Source organism: Hyla sarda, chromosome 4, assembly GCF_029499605.1.
Source record: "Hyla sarda isolate aHylSar1 chromosome 4, aHylSar1.hap1, whole genome shotgun sequence".
Classification (NCBI taxonomy): domain Eukaryota; kingdom Metazoa; phylum Chordata; class Amphibia; order Anura; family Hylidae; genus Hyla; species Hyla sarda.
In genome coordinates this window covers 419,959,029-419,981,492 of record NC_079192.1, presented here as the reverse complement: position 1 = coordinate 419,981,492, position 22,464 = coordinate 419,959,029, and the positions used below count along the sequence as shown (strand labels likewise).

At 47.8% G+C, this 22,464-nt stretch overlaps 2 protein-coding genes across 7 annotated transcripts in view; one reads left to right on the top strand and one right to left on the bottom strand.

Annotated features, from left to right (window-relative positions):
• Positions 1-730: 730 nt before the first annotated feature.
• Positions 731-17,156, bottom strand: KRAS (KRAS proto-oncogene, GTPase). 2 transcript variants are annotated; one of them, XM_056517982.1, is made up of 7 exons: positions 17,003-17,156; positions 10,089-10,211; positions 9,550-9,728; positions 8,962-9,121; positions 5,740-5,863; positions 1,986-4,342; positions 731-1,874 (listed from the first exon to the last, which is right to left on the bottom strand). In XM_056517982.1, the coding sequence occupies exons 2-5, from the start codon at positions 10,197-10,199 to the stop codon at positions 5,744-5,746; spliced, it is 570 nt and encodes a 189-aa protein (XP_056373957.1). In that variant the 5' UTR covers positions 10,200-10,211; positions 17,003-17,156; the 3' UTR covers positions 731-1,874; positions 1,986-4,342; positions 5,740-5,743. The 2 variants fall into 2 exon arrangements, with proteins under 2 accessions (XP_056373957.1, XP_056373958.1); XM_056517983.1 differs by lacking the exon at positions 5,740-5,863 and having other exon boundaries at positions 17,003-17,153.
• Positions 17,157-17,322: 166 nt separating this feature from the next.
• The window catches only part of LOC130267785 (uncharacterized), a 101,730-nt gene continuing 96,588 nt past the window's right edge, over positions 17,323-22,464 (top strand). For 3 of the 5 annotated variants that reach the window (XM_056517979.1, XM_056517978.1, XM_056517974.1), the window contains exon 1: positions 17,323-17,461. The gene's annotated coding sequence lies outside the window, so the exon portion shown is untranslated. The remainder of the gene's footprint in view (positions 17,462-22,464) is intronic. The other 2 variants (XM_056517976.1, XM_056517975.1) reach the window with 1 other exon arrangement.

Sequence of the window (22,464 nt, the reverse complement as noted above, 5' to 3'; positions counted from 1 at the left end):
AACAGGGGATCACAGGGACACAGTAAAGTAGTGACAATTCTAAGGGTCTATTCACACGGCAAAATTTCTTCAAACGGAATTCTGCAGCAGAAATTCTGAAGTGTCAATGGGAGTGCGGAATCCCATAGGAATTGTGGCCAGGATTCAGCTTGTGGAAATTCTGCCGTGTGTATAGACCCTAAGGCTGTGTTTACCGTCCAGAGATTCCAAGGCCAGTTAGTGCTGACAATAGTCGGCACTAGGAACGTGCAGACTGCATTACCGTCCCCCATAGACAGATATGCATTTCTCAGCTGACCTATAATGTTCATCCTTTCGGTGGATTCACTCAATGCAGAGCTGTCTATGGGGACGGTACTGCAGCCTGCGTGGTCCTAGCTCTGACTATTATTGCCACTGGCTTCCCCCGGGAACTCTGGCCACAATACGGTATATTCACCTACTGTATTTTGTCCTGGAGTAAAATGATACAAAATATTTAGCAGGAATTACATCTATGGGACATAGATTGGTCCCATTTTATTGGGGTTTATCTGCGGCCTCTGACATTCACTCCCGCGCAATATTATGGGATCTAATCCGGGGTGGAGCGTGTCTGAGATGGATACATATGCAGGCTACAGATAATAGACCACACACACATGTAATACACACCAAATAAGTACAAAAGTACTATGTGAACTTGTTCTTAAGACAAAGCTGGGGCACCCTCCACTGGCGCGCACACACACTGTAATAGTCACCAGAAGTCCTTTATTACATTACAATAAATAGGAGCGTTACAGTTAATGACAAAAATAAAATGGCGACGACGATGACTACATCCCCCACGGGAACAAACTCCTATAAAATCCTACAAATCCAGATCAGAAAAAAAAAAAAACAGTGGTCATCGTAAAAGGTCGCAATTCATCACGTCGACACCGTGGCCACCACAATGTATGAAAAACAGCCAAAAAAATGTAATAAAAAGCACAAATGTACAAAATGTGCACGTTCTATACAAAAATAGTCCAAATACATTCCAAGTAAACAGAGTCCGGGGTCTCCTATCACGCTGGAGGGAGGAGCGCGACACGGTGGCGAAGTGGGTACCAGATTGTGTCGCCCCACAAGGTGTCACCCGATACCTTGGATGTAGCTGAGACGATCTCAGAGTCTTCACGTTGGTTGTAGCCGGATGATGACGACCGGTTAAGCGGCAAAAACCAATCCCCCCTCCAGACGGACAGAGCGTTTGTTTTTGTTTACCAGTCCATAATAACAATTTATGTGACATTTGGTTAATACAAATTATTCTCACACAACTGATCAGAAATATTAACCCTCAAATAATATTAGAGACCACCCCCCCCCCCCCCAACCCAGGAGTCACCGACTAACCACCCACAGGTCACATACGTTCTTCACATGCGTTGGGCTGATTGAGTTTTAGGTTTACTGCATCTTTAAATAAGACCCCACCCATCTTATTGAGGCCCCTCCCACTATGTGCAGACCCATTCCCCATCCCTTTCTCCCTGTCTCTTTAGTTCCTGTGGTTTATAATATTACTGCAAGGGCAGGAGACCATTTTTTCATGTAAGGATTGCTTGCTGAGCTTGGGCCTATACAAGGCACCAAGCAGCGCTGCAGTGTAAAGCATGGAGGCAAGAGAGCAGCTGACGGGAATTTAGCTGACATTGTTTAAAGTCATCTTTCCCGCCATTTTCCCTCTGTGTACGTCATGTGTACTCCTGCCAAAGTTCAAATAAAGCGCACACTTTTTCATTAATATCTTACATTTTGCTCTTAAAGGATAGAAGTTGCAGTGTAAAGCATGGAGAGGCAGCTGGAGCCTGTAATGATAGAGTAGTATTTCCCAACCAGGGTGCCTCCAGCTGTTGCAAAACTACAACTCCCAGCATGCCCGGACAGCCAAAGGCTGTCCGGGCATGCAGGGAGTTGTAGTTTTGCAACAGCTGGAGGCACCCTGGTTGGGAAACCTTGATATAGTAGGTAGGAGTTCTACTGCAACTGAAGCTAGTTGTTATAATTATACCCTAAGGGTACATTCACACGAGCGGAACTACAGCATATTTTACGCTGCGGATCTGCCGCTGAAGGACCGCTGCATGGTGGCTTTCATGTGTGAATCGCAGCGCGCATGCGCAGTACACTCGCACATCGCGGCAGCTCTCGGCCTAGCTCATGGAGCAGGCGCAATGTGTGCGAGTACAACGCGCATGTGCGGCGACTCGCACATCGCTTCAGCGTGTCTGCGCGTAGCGGCGCTCAGAGCAGGCACATGTAAAGCCACCATGCAGCGGTCCTTAAGGGGCGGATCCGCTGCGTAAAATACGCTGTGGGTCCTATCGTGTGAACGTACCCTAATGGAGAATAGCTGCAGCGTAAAGCATGGGTTGCACGGAATAGCAAGTCTGAGCCTCTAAAGAGACAGTAAGTGGGAATAACACTACATTGTACTCCAATAGAAAATGCAACTAAAAAGGAGGAAGATTATACATAGAAGGTACCTTTCAGGCTTATACAGCAACAAGCACAGCTGCAGTATAAAGCATAGGGGTGAAGCTAAGCTTCAGTTTGAGCCTAATGAGACAATAGGTGGGGATTAAGACTGCACTAGACAACGCTCAATGTATATATAGCAGGTATCACCCGGAGCTGGGGCCTAAAACAGGTGGGACAGCAGGACTTCCAGTTTTAGAAGAAGCACTCCGCTGTATTACCAGTTACGATTACAGAGAGGTAGATGTGGGCTCCCGGCTACAGTTCAGGAGCCAAAGCCGCCACAAGGGGGGTAGTGTCACCATCTCGAAAAGCTGAGCCCAAAACTTTTACAATTATCTTCGAGTCCCCATCGGGATCACTGTTGGTTCTGTTTAAGCCTAGTCTCTGCCTGATTGATTGCTCATGTCTGCATGGTACAGACCGAACTAGTTCATCCCAGGGGGAAAAAAAAAAAAAAAATGGAAAAAAGTCTCCAGATCTCCCATTATCTCCCTTAATGTACATGGTAAAGCACTCCAAGAAGTGCCGCCACCTCCACAGCAGAGGTCACACGGCTCAGCTATGCCGTATAGAGCAAAGCTGCTCCACACTCACTTCTAATGGCACATGATGTAATAAAAAAAAAAAAAAAGAGTGCGGCAGCACCCCAGGGTGACAAGGTCCTATCCACCAGTAACGCAGAGCATCAATAAGGTGGCACCCTCGCAAGTCTGTCTCCCAGACTCCTCTACACTGGATGCTGGGGACTATAGTTCTACCATAGCTGCACATAGAAAAGGGTCATAACATGTACTTGCTGGTTGTAGTAGTTCTTCTACAGTTGGGGGGGGAGGGCGCTACATAAATGGCACAAAACTAAAAATTATTGTTAACACAAAACCCATTCAGACTATGGAAGATTTGATTGACATGCTGACTCCACCCCCTGTAGAAATGTAGGAGGGGCAATCTAAGACACAACACTGAGTCCTCTGGCCACTTACAGGAGATCATTGCTGATGGATCAATGCATTGTAATAAGCTTATCGACTGAGCTGGTCTGGAATGTATGTAATATTGCTTCCCTACAGGGGGCGCCACCACATGGGAGAACATGAGCGATCGCCGCCAGTATCGGATACAGTAATGTATTTATTCTATAAAACAATGAGTCCAGAATCTAGAGACAGAACAGGAAGAGACGCTTCTCCCGAAAGAGTCCAGACCCCCGGATACTAGCGGGAGGAGGAGGAGGGAGCAACATTCATCTAATAACCTGTCATCATGCATAATCACTCAGCTTCAATCATTGCCCTTAGCACCAGTATGCCACATTGTAGGTACAGTAAGGGGGGGGGGGGTTGTTGCATTTAGTAGAGTCATAAAAATCACCAACACGGCTGTAGTAGTGGCGGCGTGCAAGAAACCGATGAAGCACTGTAAGTCCCAGGAGCCTCACACAACGGTAAAAGAGTTGAGATGGCGGCATTTACGTCACACGATACAAACGTCTATGGTCTGTGAAGCTTGAAGGAGAAGTGGGACACCGTACGCGGCATGCACACAATGGAGGCTCCAGACGATCCCACCGGGGCTTCCGTCCGGGCCCCGATACACTGGCACGACAGGATGCAGTGCTGGAAGCAAGGAGACCGAGTGCTAATAATTTAGTGTATAATGTACAGAGGCGATGGGGAGATTGAGGTGGGGGCCCACGTTCCAGGGTGGAGCCCGGTCACAGGATCACACACTTTGACTTGGATTTCTTCTTCTTCTTTTTGCCTTCCTTGCTCATCTTCTCTTTGTGTTTTCGGATTTCTCGTACTAACGTGTAGAAGGCATCGTCAACCCCCTGGAGGAAGACAAAGTCCGGTTAATATGGAGACTGGACAGGACAGAGAACAGCCCCCCCCCCCCAAACCAAAGACCCCGGTCCCCACATGGGGCACCCCACCTGCACATACCACTGGTCACCAATAAACGTAAGAAGAAAAGAGCAGAAAATTCATAAGCCCCGCACCAAGCTAGAAACAACCTGAACCTGTGGCAAAACTACAACTCCCATCATGACACATCAGATTCCGTCTGAGAAACTACACCAAATAATGACCCCCTCCCCCCCCCCAAACGTATGGCTCTGCAGAAATGGCAAAACTACAACTATCATGCTCCCTCTGCCACCCAAGGAAGATGCAGCTTATTATCAAAGGCTGTTAGGCATAAGAGATGTAGTTCAGTTTAATCTGCAGCCATCCATCTTCTGCTAAGTGCTGAAAGCTATCTGGGCATTCTGGGAGTTGTAGTTTTGCAACAGCTGGAAGCACCATAGTTGGGAAACACTGGTCTAGACCATAGGTCTGCATGTATTAGGGCATGCTGCGAGTTGTGGTGTGGAAAGCTGCAGCCCTTTAGCTGTTGCAAAGCTACAACTCCCAGCATGCCCTGATAGATGCAAAATAAGGGTCTAGATGAGTGTTTCCCCAACCATGCTGCCTCCAGCTGTTGCAAAACTACAACTTCCAGCATGCCCGGACAGCTTTAAGCTAGGGGGGGGAAAAAAAAAAAAAAAAACAGTGGTGAAAACCATGGCTGAAGAATTGCCCTTCACTTGTGCTTTGTGCCTCCAGATGTTGCAAACACTGCCCTCTGGTTGGGAAAGACTGTCCAGGCATGCTGGGAGCTGTAGTTTTGCAACAGTTGGATGGAGCCTGGTTGTCTATCAGGGCATGCTGAGAGTTGTCACTCTTCAACAGCTGGAGGGCTGCAGGTTTGGACACCACAGGTCTAGAGCCTTAGATTGTAGATGTCCGTGCATACTGGGAGTTCTTTCATATATGCTACTGGCATGCTCCGATAACAGCAATCTGTAAAGTAAAAGCAGGTGGTTGTTCAAGGACATCCGTTGCATGATGGGAGCTGTAGTCCTGCAACAGCTGAAGAGCCACTGTTTAATGAGCACTGGTCTAGACTGATAGTTGTAGTTTGCAAACAGCCAAGATCCACAACTCCTAGCATGCTCTGCAGGCCAAACTAAAATGTAATGGGCCACCAGGGCATGATGGGAGTGATAGTTATGCCACTAGTTAGAGAACATAACTCTAATCAGACAGATTAAGACTACACACCCATCCCCCTCATCCCTACATTTTGGGGGGGCTCCCTAGAGAAGACTCTGCTCCTTACACATTTTCTCCCCCACAAGACCCGATTAGTGCATTTTTTTGGGTGCGCTCCGCCAGGATCACTTACCCGCTCACATTACAAGGCATTTTTTTATTTTCACACAGCCGGGCGTCTTTTCTTCTTTGCTCATCTTTTTCAATCTGTATTGTCGGATTTCTCTCACCAATGTATAAAAAGCATCCTCCACTCTCTGCATTGTAAAACACAACTCTTATCACTTCTATAGGGAGAAGGGGACCGTCGGGGGGAGGGGCAGCACTACGCCACAAAAAAAACGTATGCAACATGTCATTCTTGATGGAAAATACAATGAAAAGCCTGAGTTGTCTGTTGTGGGGAAAGTTGGGTAGTGGCTTGATTTTGCTACCCACTGAAATACTGGATGATCTGCTGCGGACCCATTGAAGTCAATGGGTAGCATAATCCATTGCGGGAAATCCAGTGGTGGCCATATTAGTCACCAACTTTTCCAGAAACAGACAAGAAATCTCTTTAGCCTTTTCTAACTATAAAGGGTTACTCTGAGACAAATCGATTTAGGGGTTTAAAGCTAGTTAGGGCTGGGGCCAAATAGGTCTAGAGGGATCATGCTGAATTGCAGCTATTGTAAGTGAATGGGGTTGCGCTGTGACTTACAAGTGGCTGGACCAGACAGCCACAAGAAAACAATCCGGGATGGTTCTCTCCAACAGTCAGGTGGCAGCATCTTGTGTGTCGTGACGTGTTTGCTTGCATTAACTGCAACACTAACGTGGACTGCAACTTCACCACATATTGGATCGATTTCTTGTGGCGGTCAGGTGACAGCCACATGTGTCCCAACGTGACCGCGTTCGCTTGTATTAGCTTCCAGCAGTGCGGCATGGAGATTTTTGGCAGAGCCAGTATGTAGTCTGCGCCAAAACATTTGCAGCTCGGGGGGGGGGGGGGATTCACTATGAGGTCAGTCCATGTAATGGTCCCTTATCAGCTTTATATAGAAGGACATTAAAACATAGGAGTGGCAGTGCCTCCAGATTATAATTGCACCAAATTTATTAAAAAGGAGCCTCTATAAATCATGTCAAATTTATTGTGAAATTTCTGTGATTGGATTTCTGGGAATCATTGAGGAAGCAGAGTGTTTTATCAATGCAGAGAGAAGAAGAGCAGAAGATGAGACCAACACCAAGAGCAGTGATCAGACGGCTGAATTTATACATGCAATTATTGAGGGAAGTCACTACCAGGGGGTCCGAGACAATGTCATTAGTCATCTGCCTATGAGACAGAAGTGACCAAGGACCAGAGGCTCCAGTAGTGAGGAGACCCTTATCTGGATTATGCACCAATAACTCATAGGAGACCATAGGGAGGGGACACAACACGTAGCGGCTCGGCTGAGATTTTCCAATACTGAAAGCAAAACCACTGTGTGTAGCCTGACGCCAAATGATTTGAGGTCTTAAAGCAAATCATGTCCTCATCTGTGTCACTCACCACCCAAAATCCTCTCACAGTCCTGTCACAATCTGGGAGTCTAGCCGAGCGTCCGCCAGTGAAGACGTGCCCAGGGGCAGAGCCGAGCGTCCGCCAGTGAAGACGTGCTCAGAGGCCGAGCCGAGGGTCCGCCAGTGAAGACGTGCCCAGAGGCAGAGCCGAGGGTCCGCCAGTGAAGACGTGCCCAGAGGCAGAGCCGAGGGTCCGCCAGTGAAGACGTGCTATGGGGCAGAGCCGAGCGTCCGCCAGTGAAGACGTGCCCAGGGGCAGAGCCGAGCGTCCGCCAGTGAAGACGTGCCCAGGGGCAGAGCCGAGCGTCCGCCAGTGAAGACGTGCCCAGGGGCAGAGCCGAGCGTCCGCCAGTGAAGACGTGCCCAGGGGCAGAGCCGAGCGTCCGCCAGTGAAGACGTGCCCAGGGGCAGAGCCGAGGGTCCGCCAGTGAAGACGTGCTCAGAGGCAGAGGCACACCCAGGGCGTCCACCAGTGAAGACATGCGCAAGGGCAGAGCCAAGGGTCCGCCAGTGAAGACGTGCCCAGGGGCAGAGCCGAGGGTCCGCCAGTGAAGACGTGCCCAGGGGCAGAGCCGAGGGTCCGCCAGTGAAGACGTGCTCAGAGGCAGAGCCGAGGGTCCGCCAGTGAAGACGTGCTCAGAGGCAGAGCCGAGGGTCCGCCAGTGAAGATGTGCTCAGAGGCAGAGCCGAGGGTCCGCCAGTGAAGACGTGCTCAGAAGCAGAGCCGAGGGTCCGCCAGTGAAGACATGCGCAGGGGCAGAGCCGAGCGTCCACCAGTGAAGAATTGTCATTGGACAAGTCAGTCTGGAGTCTCTAGTGCTGGCACCCAACCTGTGTTCAATTCCCCTGCAGCTCCCCCCACAGGCACACACACCTTGGAATGTAGGAGATGGCAGATGAGGTAAACACTTTTTTTTTGCAGCTATTCTCTGCTCTGGATAATAAAGGGAGCTCTGGAGTAGGGGCTGGACATCTCTCCCCTCCATTACCTCAGAAGTACACTTGAAAATAGATTTTCTAGTAGAAAGTTTTAGAAATGCTCACTGGAAAACTATTATAGTTTATGTAAACCCCTCGCCGTCTTCAACAATGTTTATAGGTGGTAATCTCTCCGTTCACCATCAGCCTCCTCAAGTAGTAAAACATTAACTTGTGAGAACCCAGGACACCGAGGATGTGAGTGCAGCGGTGCACCCTGCCCGTATGTCAAAGGGTAGATTCACGTGGCAGTGTTATTCCAGTCGAATGTGGATTTTACCCATTGCATTAGGAGAAATCCACACTTTGGGGCAGGCAGGACATAGAATGCAATGAAATCTGCTGCAACTCTACACAGTTGATCCATAACAGACACCATATGTAAGGTCTCAAATCATTTCTGCTCCAGAGGCTTTGACTGGACCCGCTCAATGGACACCAATAGACCCCAATGTCATTAACAGGGTCCGTAGCAAAATGTATCCACTCAGGTCCCACTAAATAAAAAAAGATTCTGTGACCGCACCTCCAACACAGATGTGAACAAGGCCCAAGACATGTAGCTTTTGCAGCAGACTGATTGTGACCTTCTGCTCCTCAGGGGGGGGGGGGGGGTCTGATCCTGGATGGCAGGTCCTTTAACTGCACATCTGCTAATACACCGGTATCATCGCACTTTACACAAGTTACTGGAGAGCCCTCTAGGACCCGGAGCAGAGAACCCACTACAAAAGAAAAAGCTCTAGCACTGCAAGTACCAGCAGGTCCATGAATCGAAAGGAAAGGTACCAATACAATATAGAGAGAGGTCCCTCCTCACCTGTCTGGTTTTCGCAGAGGTCTCGATAAAAGGAATCCCGTAACTTCTCGCTAGATCTTGAGCTTGTTTGGTGTCTACGGTTCTAGATGGTAAGTCACATTTATTGCCCACTAAGACCATCGGTACATCCTCGGAGTCCTTTACTCTCTTTATTTGTTCTCTGTCGAGGAGGAGAGAGAGAAAACAGAAGGTCAAGACACTATGCACTGATCCAATACTGCTGCCCTACATCATCCCCTGCTGGTTCAGGATCTCTGTACGTCAGTGTTCCCCCATCCTGTGGCTCTCCAGCTGCAGCAGAACTATGTTGGCCAGATCATGTGATATCTGAAGGTTCAGGTTCAACACCCATGTTACTCACTGTTTGGCTTTACAGCTGCTGCAGAACTCCATTTGCCATCATACCCAGCATGATGAAAGTTCTAGTTTCACCATAGCTTGGGAGCCATAGGTTGTGGAGGGGGCATTGATGTATGGCATCTTAACATAAGTTAATATGTCCAGTAAAACAACCACCTTCCTGCATTATAGGAGGGTACCTATTTCTAAGCCTGCCGATGGTTTCTGGATTGATCCTGACCCACTTACCTATAATGGTGAATGTCCTCGAACGATTTAGTGTTATTGATGGCGAACACGCACAAGAATCCCTCCCCCGTCCGCATGTACTGGTCCCTCATTGCACTGTACTCCTCTTGACCTGCAGTGTCCAGTATATCCAGCAGGCATGTCTCCCCATCGATTACTACCTGCTTTCTGTAGGAGTCCTGCGGAAAGAAAATAATGCCAATAATTAAGCAGGAAACCATCTAAGCTACAATGCCAACATGGTGCTGCCCAAAGTGAACAAGACCCACCCCCCAATATGCCATCACAGCCTATATCCAAGGGGATAAAGACAGTATGGCAGAAGAGTTGCATGTGAAGTATGCACACAGTGACTGCCCCAGCAGAATAGCGAGTGCAGCTCTGAAGTATAGTACAGAATTTAACTCTGGATTAGTACAGGATAAGTAATGTATGTACACAGTGACCTCACCAGCAGAATAGTGAGTACAGCTCTGGGGTATAATACAGGATATAACTCAGGATCAGTATTGTTCACATTATCAGGGACCAACTCTCACCTCTATAGTGGGATCATACTCGTCGACAAAATGATTCTGTATGAGTTGTATTGTAAGGGCGCTTTTCCCTACGCCTCCAGCGCCGACCACGACCAATTTATATTCTGTCATTTTTTGATAGATCTGAAACACAAAAAAAAGAAAACGTTAATATTTTGATCCAAATTTAGGAGTAGAAAACAGGAAGAGGTGTTCTATAAATACACCAGTGGCCATCGTTGTGGTCCGGCAGAGCGGTGTACGAGGCCATCACCTGCCTTCTGTACTAACAGATTCCAACCCAATGCAGACAGTGGCCTGGCGAGTCTCTGCCTATAATTATATTCTATAAATGAAGTTGAAAACAGACAAGATGTCCCCTACAATTTGGAGGGGCTGTGTATACAGAGAGGATGGTGGTGTAGGGAGCGTTATCCCACAATACCAGGCACCTCGAGGCCCAACAAATGCACTAAAAAGGTAAAAACCAACCTCATAAAAGCTGCAGCAGATAAAACATTAAACACAGTAAGCAACATCTAGGGGACACTCAGAGCCAAGGTCAGGATTGAAGTCATATGTCCAAGATGGTGGAGATGAGTGATAACCCTTGTTGTAGATTAACCAGAGTACCCAAGGCTTCTTAATCCACCTGGAGCCAGAGCGGGATTCCAAAGTCTCTGGCAGGTACACGTGATGCCAGACGCAGTTTACACATGACTGCTGGGGCACAGGTTACAGTGATAAGAATTGTTCGGGTCCTTTAAGAAACTCAAGCTATACATACCGCAACCACACTAATGGGCAACTATGCTGGATAGATAAAAATCAGGTGCGACGCCAAACCTCTACAGTACAGTACTCTGCGCAGATTTGATGGGCAGTATTTTCTCCTGCAGATTTCAATGTAAACTGAATGACTGAACACAGCTTGAAATCCTTCGCATCAAATCTGTGCAGAATACTGTACGTTTGAATAGACCCTAAAAAGGTTTTGGGGGTTTTACCAAGTGAGAAGTCCCAATCACTGCCATCATGGTATATCATAGCCACCTCCAGCCTGGACTTTCAAGTCACGTCATAACCCTTGCAGTCATATTCTCACAGATCAGGTTACGACTTCCTATCGAACCAACTTTGAGGTCTGTCGTTACCACCATTCCTGCACCTTGAATCCACCAGGCCCCCACTGTTTACCGTTATCGATCTCTGGCCATATCTGCTGTCGTCGTCATACCCTAGTCCTGCACGCACCAGTCAGCTTCTCCTCAGGCTCTCAGGAGTTCATAGTGATATGGCTGACACGTTCCTTCTATGCAGGAGAAGGAGGTGGAAACTCCACCCGCTGACATTTATGGAAGATTCTCCAGGCGGCAAATAAACGTAACATGGCGTAGATGTGACCGCTACTGTGGGAGACACCTGTAACTGCAGGTGAGACAAGGAAGAGTGCCAGACAGGTGCAGGACGGGCGTGGTAACCTGTCAAGCAGGCTCTGGCACAAGTTTTACACTGGAGCATATGTGGTTTATGTACACAGCCGAGGCCAGAATCCTCCATTTATAAATAAGGGGAGAGTACACATTGTAGCGTCAGACAAAAAGAATCACAGCAACGCCAGTCATCGAAAGCCATGGTCAGAGCATCGCACCACACGACTAAGGTTAAGAATACCTCACAAGGATCATTAATATATGGTTTGAGTTTTATATCAGAGCTTATCACAGCTGAGGGTTTGTTACAACTCTAACCAGTGTGGACAGCCCTACATGCTCTTTGTGATGACCCCAAAATAGGGTTATCAAGACTGTCCAACTATTAACATTTAACAAATGATTGTGGTGGGGGATCCAACAGTAGGACCTCGAAAAGAAGATTCAGTGTCTCCCATCAGAATGGTTGTACTTTTGCACTGCCGCTTCAGACTGTGTGTGTGTGCTCTGCCACACTATTGCGATGGAGACTTGGAAGTTGGAACCCTGTTTTCATGAGCACAGGGGGTCCCAGCATTCAGACGCTTCTTCCCTATCCTGCATATAGTGGACAAGTATTAATTGTCAGATTACCCCTTTAAAAGGGGGGTTATCCAGCTTAGAAAAAAAAAAATTATTTCCTATCCAGAATCTAGGGGATAAGTGCCAGATTGCTGGGGGTCTGACCACTAGGTCCCCACTCCCTGTAATCTCCTGCATGGTGCCCTGACTGTCCTTCTGCATGGGACTGTGTCAACCACTGCACAAAGCGGTGGTTTACATGTCCCCTCCATGCATCTCTTTGGTAGAGCCGGAGATCCCAGAGGGCTGCATGGAGAGCACATGCTGACCCCCGCTCAATGCAGGAGGTGAGCCGGGGCAACTGGCAGGAAATCACGGGGGTTCCTAGTTGTCAGACCCCCCCAGCAATCTGGCACTTATCCCTTGGATAGAGGATCATTTTTTCTAAGCTGGACTACTCTTTTAAGAAAACACTAACGAAATGCTTAGCCTCCACTGTATGATCTTAAAAGGGCCAGTTACTTCTGCTGTCTGGAGTTTATAATAATGGTGAAATGCCACATATTTGGGGGTGTCAGAAAGGTTCTTGCACGACAAGTTAGCCTCCACTACAGCAAGTCTTTCAACAGTATGTCTGATAAGACAGAGCAATAGATCGTATTCACTGGTGGAGAACATCTGTAGGTTGGATGTCCCCTATAAATTATACATGAATAGCATAAGTCCTGGCCCCGCGCCAAACCCTTATAAATATGAAGTTGAGTGGCTGTAGCGGAGGAGGGGGAATATTCACTCTTCATACACTTATTATTTGGCTCCTTTTTCTTTGCACTATATTGTGTATTGTAAGAGTCACATCCACAGCATACACTTGTCGTCCCTTGATCCTCAGAACATTTATGGTTTGCAAACTTTTCTGTCCATCTCCAGCTTAAATTTCTCTGGTCAGAAACTTCTCAACTAGTCCATATTATGAAAGGAGCTGATCCCTGAATTATCTGCAGTCAGTTAATGGATTGGGTCAGGTGACCCGTCTTGACTGCGCCAAACGGCAGAGAGCTTTGGGGAGAATAGAAGTGGTGGAGAGGTTTCCAGCCCTCATTGGGCACTTTGGAATTTATTGTTCTTATATTACCCATAATTCCCCTAAAACTGGGTCATGTTGGGAATTTTATAGTGTATACAGCAAAACTTCTACAGTGTTTACAGCAAAGGTGACATTAACTTGAACTTGTAGAGTAACATCTCCACCCTCATAGGTCGGTTCCAGCCAATGTCATCTGAAGTTTTTTTTTTATTTATGGTGAAGCTCATGTCACAGACCCGGTCATCCAGAAATTCTGATAAATCCGAAATACATCCGTCTTCCTCATTGCGAATTGGTGGGAACGTTTCCTGGCATAGACATCTATTGTTCCAGTAGAAACAGTATGAACCCCAGAACTAACCCCAAGAAGTTTACTGAGGAACCATCAGGACTCGATGGCAGAAAACTGTATATACTGTGGCAATTTTAGCCACAACCTGGGTCACGCAGCCAAATATGACTCCGCTGCTGCATTGCAGCTAGTGAAATTGAATGGGGTCACATTACAACCTGCAAGTAGCCTACCACCACAATAATCCAAAAGAGTGCCTTTGAAGCTCTGACTTCTTTAAAGAGATATTTCCAGCAGAAAATCTCCCTACCCATCTACTATTCCTATGGGAGAATTGGGTCCATGTCCAGATTGGTAGAGGACACCAGTAGTCAGACACACTGTGATAATCTAAAGGTGAGCATGTGCACACGAAAAAAAAATTCTGTACAGAATTCCGCAGAAGAATTCAGCTGTAATTTAATGCTTATTGCTTTCAATGGGATTCCGTTGTCCCATTCACACAGTAGAATTTACGTGGCAGACAATCAGCCTTATATTCTGCAGAATTGTGTCAGAATCCCAATTGAAGTCAAGTATTTGGGCAGAATCTTGTGTTCTGAGAAGTTCTGCCGAGTTGAGGAAAATCCGCCGTGTGATCATAGCCTCAGGTTACCATATTAAAAACATTTTTTTTTTTAACTGGACTCCGCAGGATGGAAGAATGTAGTCTACACTACTCTATGCATCTTTTTCTCAGTATACGGACGTGCGTAAGACAGATAGCAGCTTGGAGGATAGCCTGTAGGGTACTTGAAGCCTATGGACACATAAAAGTGCGTATGTCAGGAGCTTCCCTTATATATCAGTTCCCCCCCCCCCAAACACATTTAGCTTATTGAGTTTGCAAAAAAAATAAAATAAAAACAGCGGCTAGATGTTAGCAGGGAGTCAACAGGGAAATATGAAACACCAATCTTCCCTGGGCATATATTCCTTTAGTGGTTTTTGCACAGTTTTTGTAATTTTTTGGACTCCATAGCAGTTTACAAAAATGACCACTTGCCAAGACTAAGGGTAGGGTCACATACAGCACATCCACAGGGTATTCGCCAAACTACACAGCGAGCTCACTGCTGCGGCCGGGTAGCTCTGTGTGTCTGTTCGTGAGTGCCGGCGGGAAATCCGCCGCTACAATCGGATACAGAGCTACAGGGAACTCACTCTGCCATTGCTCTGTCAGCAATGCATCCGCATCATCACATACGCTGCGGATGCGCTGTGTGAAAACTTTGCCAGACTCTACAGCCTGGCCTATAGCAAAGTAGACCTAATACATCCCTAACATGGGCTCATGGCACCAACACAGTCCCTACAGGACTTAAACGGGTGGTTGGGATTGATAGTTCAGAGGACCCTCCTAAAACTTTTAAGTATCATCACTTAAGACTTCAAAATTCTTCATCCGTGGCAGAGGTTTGGGGGGAAGATAGAGAGGACATGCTGAATTTCAATTTGGCTCCTAGAGCAATACACCACCATACCCTCTCCATTGATTACACGAACATTTGGCTGAGCAGGGTGTGCAGGAATACAAGGTAGAGATGGACGACGGCTGAAGGAACATTAGGGCCGAACATTCTCCAATGTGTACGGCCAGCTTAAAGGGCCTCACCGGGTGAATCATGTTCGGGTATGAAGATGAGCTAATAGGAGTCTCGACGCTGAGGTCCCGAAATGTCACCTTTAAGTCACAGATTCAGAGATCACATGTCCCGACTAAAAAACTGAGCAGGAAAAAATAAAAAATAGAGCATCTGCAACACGTCCATATCCTAGTCACGTGATAAGAGCCCTGAGGTCACTAACTAGGCGGTCATGTGATTAGATGATAAAGGGACAGATACATTGTCTCCATTACTGATTGCATATATAAGAAAAACAGTAATGAGAGACACCAGAAATAATGTGATTAATAAGGGGCCCCAAGATGTGGTTTAAGGGCCACAAATTGCAAAAGGTCCAGTTATAAACATCTGCACCATTCATATGAACTATAGATTCCCATATCCTTGGGGGGGGGGGGGGGGGGGGACTCCTGCCTGTGATGAGGGCCCCCAGAACCCACAAGTGACAACCGCTCTCCCCCCCCCTCCATAGCAGATAGGGGCTCTAACCAGTAATGTGGGCTCCCAGCACCCACAAATGACCCCCAAACCATATAGTAGGAGGGTGGGATCCAGTTAGTTATTAAGGCCTCCAAAACCCACAAGTTACCCATAAACCCTATGTGGTCCCCGGTTCCATCCGCTCACTCCCCTCCAGTAGTCTCCGGTTCCGTCCGCTCACTACCCCTCGGTGGTCTCCGGTTCTGTATGCCCCCCCCCTCCCCGGTTCCATCCGCTCACTCCACCCCCCCCCCCCCTTGGTCTCCGGTTCCTTCCGCTCACTCCCCCCGGTGATACCCGGTTCCGTCCGCTCACTCCCCCCAGTGGTCCCCGGTTCCGTCCGCTCACTCCCCCCAGTGGTCCCCGGTTCCGTCCGCTCACTCCCCCCAGTGGTCCCCGGTTCCGTCCGCTCACTCCCCCCAGTGGTCCCCGGTTCCGTCCGCTCACTCCCCCCAGTGGTCTCCGGTTCCGTCCGCTCACTCCCCCCAGTGGTCCCCGGTTCCTTCCGCTCACTCCCCCCAGTGGTCCCCGGTTCCGTCCGCTCACTCCCCCCAGTGGTCCCCGGTTCCGTCCGCTCACTCCCCCCAGTGGTCCCCGGTTCCGTCCGCTCACTCCCCCCAGTGGTCCCCGGTTCCGTCCGCTCACTCCCCCCAGTGGTCCCCGGTTCCGTCCGCTCACTCCCCCCAGTGGTCCCCGGTTCCTTCCGCTCACTCCCCCCAGTGGTCCCCGGTTCCGTCCGCTCACTCCCCCCAGTGGTCCCCGGTTCCGTCCGCTCACTCCCCCCAGTGGTCCCCGGTTCCGTCCGCTCACTCCCCCCAGTGGTCCCCGGTTCCGTCCGCTCACTCCCCCCAGTGGTCCCCGGTTCCGTCCGCTCACTCCCCCCAGTGGTCTCCGGTTCGGTCCGCTCACTCCCCCCCCCCCCCCCGTGGTCTCCGGTTCGGTCCGCTCACTCCCCCCCCCCCCCCCTCGGTGGTCTCCGGTTCGGTCCGCTAACCCCCCCCCCCTCGGTGGTCTCCGGTTCGGTCCGCTAACCCCCCCCCCCTCGGTGGTCTCCGGTTCGGTCCGCTAACCCCCCCCCCGTGGTCTCCGGTTCGGTCCGCTCACTCCCCCCCCCCCCCCTCGGTGGTCTCCGGTTCGGTCCGCTCACTCCCCCCACCCCCCCCCGGTGGTCTCCGGTTCTGTCCGCTCACTCCCTCCCGGTGGTCCCCGGCTCTGTCCGCTCACTCCCCCCCGGTGGTCTCCGGTTCTGTCCGCTCACTCCCCCCCGGTGGTCTCCGGTTCTGTCCGCTCACTCCCCCCCCGGTGGTCCCCGGGTCTGTCCGCTCACTCCCCCCCCGGTGGTCTCCGGTTCTGTCCGCTCACTCCCTCCCCCCGGTGGTCCCCGGCTCTGTCCGCTCACACCCCCGGACACTCACCGGCTACACAGGCCGCTCACGGCTGCACATCCATAATCCCGTCACTGAGGGAATCACAGTCCGATCCCAGAGAGGAGAAGCCGCTCAGGCCGAGTCCTCGTCACCAGGCCGCGCAGCCGGAGACTCCCAGGGGCTCTTTAAATACGATCTATAAATACTACAGCCGCTCTGCGTGACGTCACCAGCCTATAGCGCCACCGATTGGTCGGCAGGAGGGGACTCGCTGGTAAAAACTACGCCCTCCCCAGGAGCGCCACGCCTCCTAATCCGCCCTGTTCTGACAGGATTCTACACAGCGCGGGCGCAGAGCGGGAGGGCACGTGACCCCGGGGGCGCGCAAACCTGCAGGGCGCGAAGGACGTGGGCGCGCAAATCTGGAGAAGAGCTGTAGTAATACGAGATTATATGGTGTAATAGAGAGGTCATGAGGAGAAACGTACTAAATTACCTCAGTCTCAGGTATGTGTACAGAATTACCTCAGAATATACTCCAGTCATCAGTATATATACAGAAGTACCTCAGAATATACTCCAGTCATCAGTATAAATACAGAAGTCCCTCAGAATATACTCCAGTCATCAGTATATATATACAAAAGTACCTCAGAATATACTCCAGTCATCAGTATAAATACAGAAGTACCTCAGAATATACTCCAGTCATCAGTATATATACAAAAGTACCTCAGAATATACTCCAGTCATCAGTATATATATATACAAAAGTACCTCAGAATATACTCCAGTCATCAGTATAAATACAGAAGTACCTCAGAATATACTCCAGTCATCAGTATATAAACAAAAGTACCTCAGAATATACTCCAGTCATCAGTATATATTCAAAAGTACCTCAGAATATACTCCAGTCATCAGTATAAATACAGAAGTACCTCAGAATATACTCCAGTCATCAGTATATATACAGAAGTACCTCAGAATATACTCCAGTCATCAGTATATATACAGAAGTACCTCAGAATATACTCCAGTCATCAGTATATATATACAAAAGTACCTCAGAATATACTCCAGTCATCAGTATAAATACAGAAGTACCTCAGAATATACTCCAGTCATCAGTATAAATACAGAAGTACCTCAGAATATACTCCAGTCATCAGTATATATACAAAAGTACCTCAGAATATACTCCAGTTATCAGTATATATACAAAAGTACCTCAGAATATACTCGAGTCATCAGTACATATACAGAAGTACCTCAGAATATACTCCAGTCATCAGTATATATACAGAAGTACCTCAGAATATACTCCAGTCATCAGTATATATACAGAAGTACCTCAGAATATACTCCAGTCATCAGTATAAATACAGAAGTCCCTCAGAATATACTCCAGTCATCAGTATATATATACAAAAGTACCTCAGAATATACTCCAGTCATCAGTATAAATACAGAAGTACCTCAGAATATACTCCAGTCATCAGTATATATACAAAAGTACCTCAGAATATACTCCAGTCATCGGTATATATACAGAAGTTATACTCCAGTCATCAGTATATATACAGAATTATCTTAGAATATTCTTCAGTCATCAGTATTTATACAGAATTACCCTAGAATATACCTCAGACACCAGTATACAGTGGGGCAAAAAAGTATTTAGTCAGCCACCAATTGTGAAAGTTCTCCCACTTGAGAGATGAGAGAGGCCTGTAATTTCCATCATAGGTTATAACCTCAATTATGAGAGACAGAATGAGTGAAAAAAAATACATAAAATCACATTGTCTGATTTTTAAAGAATTTATTTGCAAATTATGGTATAAAATAAGTATTTGGTCAATAAGAAAAGTTAATCTCAATACTTTGTTATATACCCTTTGTTGGCAATGACAGAGGTCACATGTTTTCTGTCTTCACAAGGTTTTCACACACTGTTGCTGGTATTTTGGCCCATTCTTTCATGCAGATCTCCTCTAGAGCAGTGATGTTTTGGGAATGTCGCTGGGCAACACAGACTTTCAACTACCTCCAAAGGTTTTCTATCGGGTTGAGATCTGGAGACTGGCTAGGCCATTCCAGGACCTTGAAATGCTTCTTACAAAGCCACTCTTCGTTGCCTTCGTTCCGTGTCTTTGGGATCATTGTCATTGTCACGATCACACCCTATCGGTCCAGCCAAGACGCTAGAGAGAGTGTGATGGTGCAAGGGTTAAAGCCGCCAGACCTCTGGGTATCCACTACTAGTCCCAGCAAGTCACCAAATTAACCCTTTAGATAAACGTGTTTCACCCGAGCTGCCTTCAGAAAGGTGAGCTCATATATTTAGAGATCAAAAACCAGAGCTGATTAATTAAACAATTGTCAGCCCTGTGACTAAAAGATAGACACTAACAAGGCTGTTAAAATTGCATATAAAGGGATTGCCCCACAGATGCAAAAGCCAAATTCAATTGTATGCTGCTATTAGATGATTAGATAGAGATACTAGCTATGCCCAACGCGTTTCAGCACATTGTTACATGTGACCTCATCAGGGGCTAACTGGCATAGAACAATACAGTCATTGCATATGATAATTAATATCGGGGTAACTAGATACATTAGCGACCCCTACAAAAAGCGTGCTGGATGTAATGCACAATTACTCAGTACAGCATATAGATGACAGGACCCGGACGCAACGGTTATGGCGTCTATCTGGGATAAATCCTGACGATGTGTGTGTAACCCGCAGTGGCGGGGAGCCTAGCATCCAAGCCGGCTGCTAACACACCATGTGTGTTAGCAGCCGGCTTGGATGCTAGGCTCCCCGCCACTGCGGGTTACACACACATCGTCAGGATTTATCCCAGATAGACGCCATAACCGTTGCGTCCGGGTCCTGTCATCTATATGCTGTACTGAGTAATTGTGCATTACATCCAGCACGCTTTTTGTAGGGGTCGCTAATGTATCTAGTTACCCCGATATTAATTATCATATGCAATGACTGTATTGTTCTATGCCAGTTAGCCCCTGATGAGGTCACATGTAACAATGTGCTGAAACGCGTTGGGCATAGCTAGTATCTCTATCTAATCATCTAATAGCAGCATACAATTGAATTTGGCTTTTGCATCTGTGGGGCAATCCCTTTATATGCAATTTTAACAGCCTTGTTAGTGTCTATCTTTTAGTCACAGGGCTGACAATTGCCTTGTCACTTATCTATACATCACTTTGTTTAATCAGTGTGTTTTATACGATTTATTAAAAGCTATGTTTTATTAGCACTTATATAGTTTTCTCCCCCTGTAATCATTTGTATAATTTTTGGGAGTTGTCTATACTAGGTAGTGGACACCATTACCTGTCCACAAGATTATTATCTGATTAATTAAACATTTAATCTGATAAAAGGTATCACAGTGCTGACTATATAAAAATACAGAAACAAATGACATACAGTTACAAAAATATATAAAAGAGTTTAGCAAGTTCAGAAAGCAAAAATGAAGTTCTTACAGCGTAATAGTATAGCAGTCCATGAGAGTGGGTCTCCAGCTGTTCTTAGGATGGTCTTGTCAGCTTATGGCACAGATCTTAAAGGGGTAGTCCAGTGGTGAAAAACTTATCCCCTATCCTAAGGATAGGGCATAAGTTTGAGATCGCGGGGGGTCCGACCGCTGGGGCCCCCTGCGATCTCTCTGTACGGGGCCCCGGCTCTCGGCCCAGATAGCGGGTGTCGACTCCCGCACGAGGCGGCGGCCGACACGCCCCCTCAATACATCTCTATGGCAGAGCCGGAGATTGCCGAAGGCAGCGCTTCGGCTCTGCCATAGAGTTGTATTGAGGGGGTGTGTCAGCCGCCGCCTCGTGCGGAGGTCGACACGCCCCCTTCCCGCGGGCTGTCGGGGCTCCGTACAGGAGATCGCAGGGGGCCCCAGCGGTCGGACCCCCCGCGATCTGCAACTTATCCCCTATCCTTAGGATAGGGGATAAGTTGCTCACCACTGAGTCACCACTGGACTACTCCTTTAACAACCAACTTCTAGTCTAGCATTATTTAAATATCATATCTGCTTGTTTTTTGGAGGGAAGCTCCACTCCCCCCTCCCCTCTTATCCCACCAAGGGGCATCTGTTATCTCCCATCCTGCCGCTTCAAAGAAACTCCTGACTTCAAACAAACAACCAGCCAGGCCCCCTAATAAAATGCAATACACAAACAGGGACACACCGTCTCAATGACCCCTCACCCATGTCCTGGATAATACAGTACACACAGATGCAATTATAATACACATATATGATTTAATACTCAGGCCTGGGCCTGACAGTCATGCTAAAAGACCCAGCTACGTTTCATCTTCAATGCCCTTGCTGATGGAAGGAGGTTTTCACTCAAAATCTCACGATACATGGCCCCATACATTCTTTCCTTTACACAGATCAGTTGTCCTGGTCCCTTAGCAGAAAAACAGCCCCAAAGCATGATGTTTCCACCCCCATGCTTCACAGTAGGTATGGGGTTCTTTGGATGCAACTCAGCATTCTTTCTCCTCCAAACACGATGAGTTGAGTTTTTACCAAAAAGTTCTACTTAGGTTTCATCTGACCACATGACAATACTCTTCTGGATCATCCAAATGCTCTCTAGCAAACTTCAGACGGGCCCGGACATGTACTGTCTTAAGCAATGGGACACGTCTGGCACCGCATGATTTGAGTCCCTGGTGGCGTAGTGTGTTACTGATGGTAGCCCTTACATGCGGTTACTTTGGTCCCAGCTCTCTGCAGGTCATTCACTAGGTCCCCCCGTGTGGTTTTGGGATTTTTGCTCACCATTCTTGTGATCATTTTGACACCACGGGGTGAAATCTTGCGTGGAGCCCCAGATCCAGGGAGATTATCAGTGGTCTTGTATGTCTTCCATTTTCTAATAATTGCTCCCACAGTTGATTTCTTCATACCAAGCTGCTTGCCTATAGCAGATTCAGTCTTCCCAGCCTGGTGTAGGTCTACAATTTTGTTTCTGGTGTCCTTCAACAGCTCTTGGGTCTTGGCCATAGTGGAGTTTGGAGTGTGACTGTTTGAGGTTGTGGACAGGTGTCTTTTATACTGATAACAAGTTCAAACAGGAGCCATTAATACAGGTAACGAGTGGAGGACAGAGGAGACTCTTAAAGAAGAAGTTAGAGGCAGGGGTGTGAAAATTTAAAACAAAACTTCTTCAAAGGACTAAAACGGAGCACAATCTACTTGTCCCTCATGACAATCTACTTGTCCTGGTACATAAAATAATTTCAACCAAAATAGTCTGTAAATAAGGTTTTTATTAATAGAAACTTAATAGGCAGACCAGTATGTTACCCCATTAGGTGGATAGGGTCCCTGATAAGTAAGTCTGCCCCATTAAGTAGGTAGTCCCCCCTTCAGGTAGGTACGTCCCCTCATCAGGTAAGCAGACATGTAGGGCTTGCCTGGTATGTAAATAGGGCCCCAGAT

What these genes read in the sequence shown, in the direction of transcription:
- KRAS (XM_056517982.1), bottom strand. Translation starts at nt 10,199, where the DNA reads ATGACAGAATATAAATTGGTCGTGGTCGGCGCTGGAGGCGTAGGGAAA. An exon ending in AGTATGATCCCACTATAGAG is followed by an intron (nt 9,729 to 10,088) that starts GTGAGAGTTGGT and finishes TTCTTTCCGCAG; the next exon opens with GACTCCTACAGAAAGCAGGT. An exon ending in GAGGACATTCACCATTATAG is followed by an intron (nt 9,122 to 9,549) that starts GTAAGTGGGTCA and finishes CCTCCTCGACAG; the next exon opens with AGAACAAATAAAGAGAGTAA.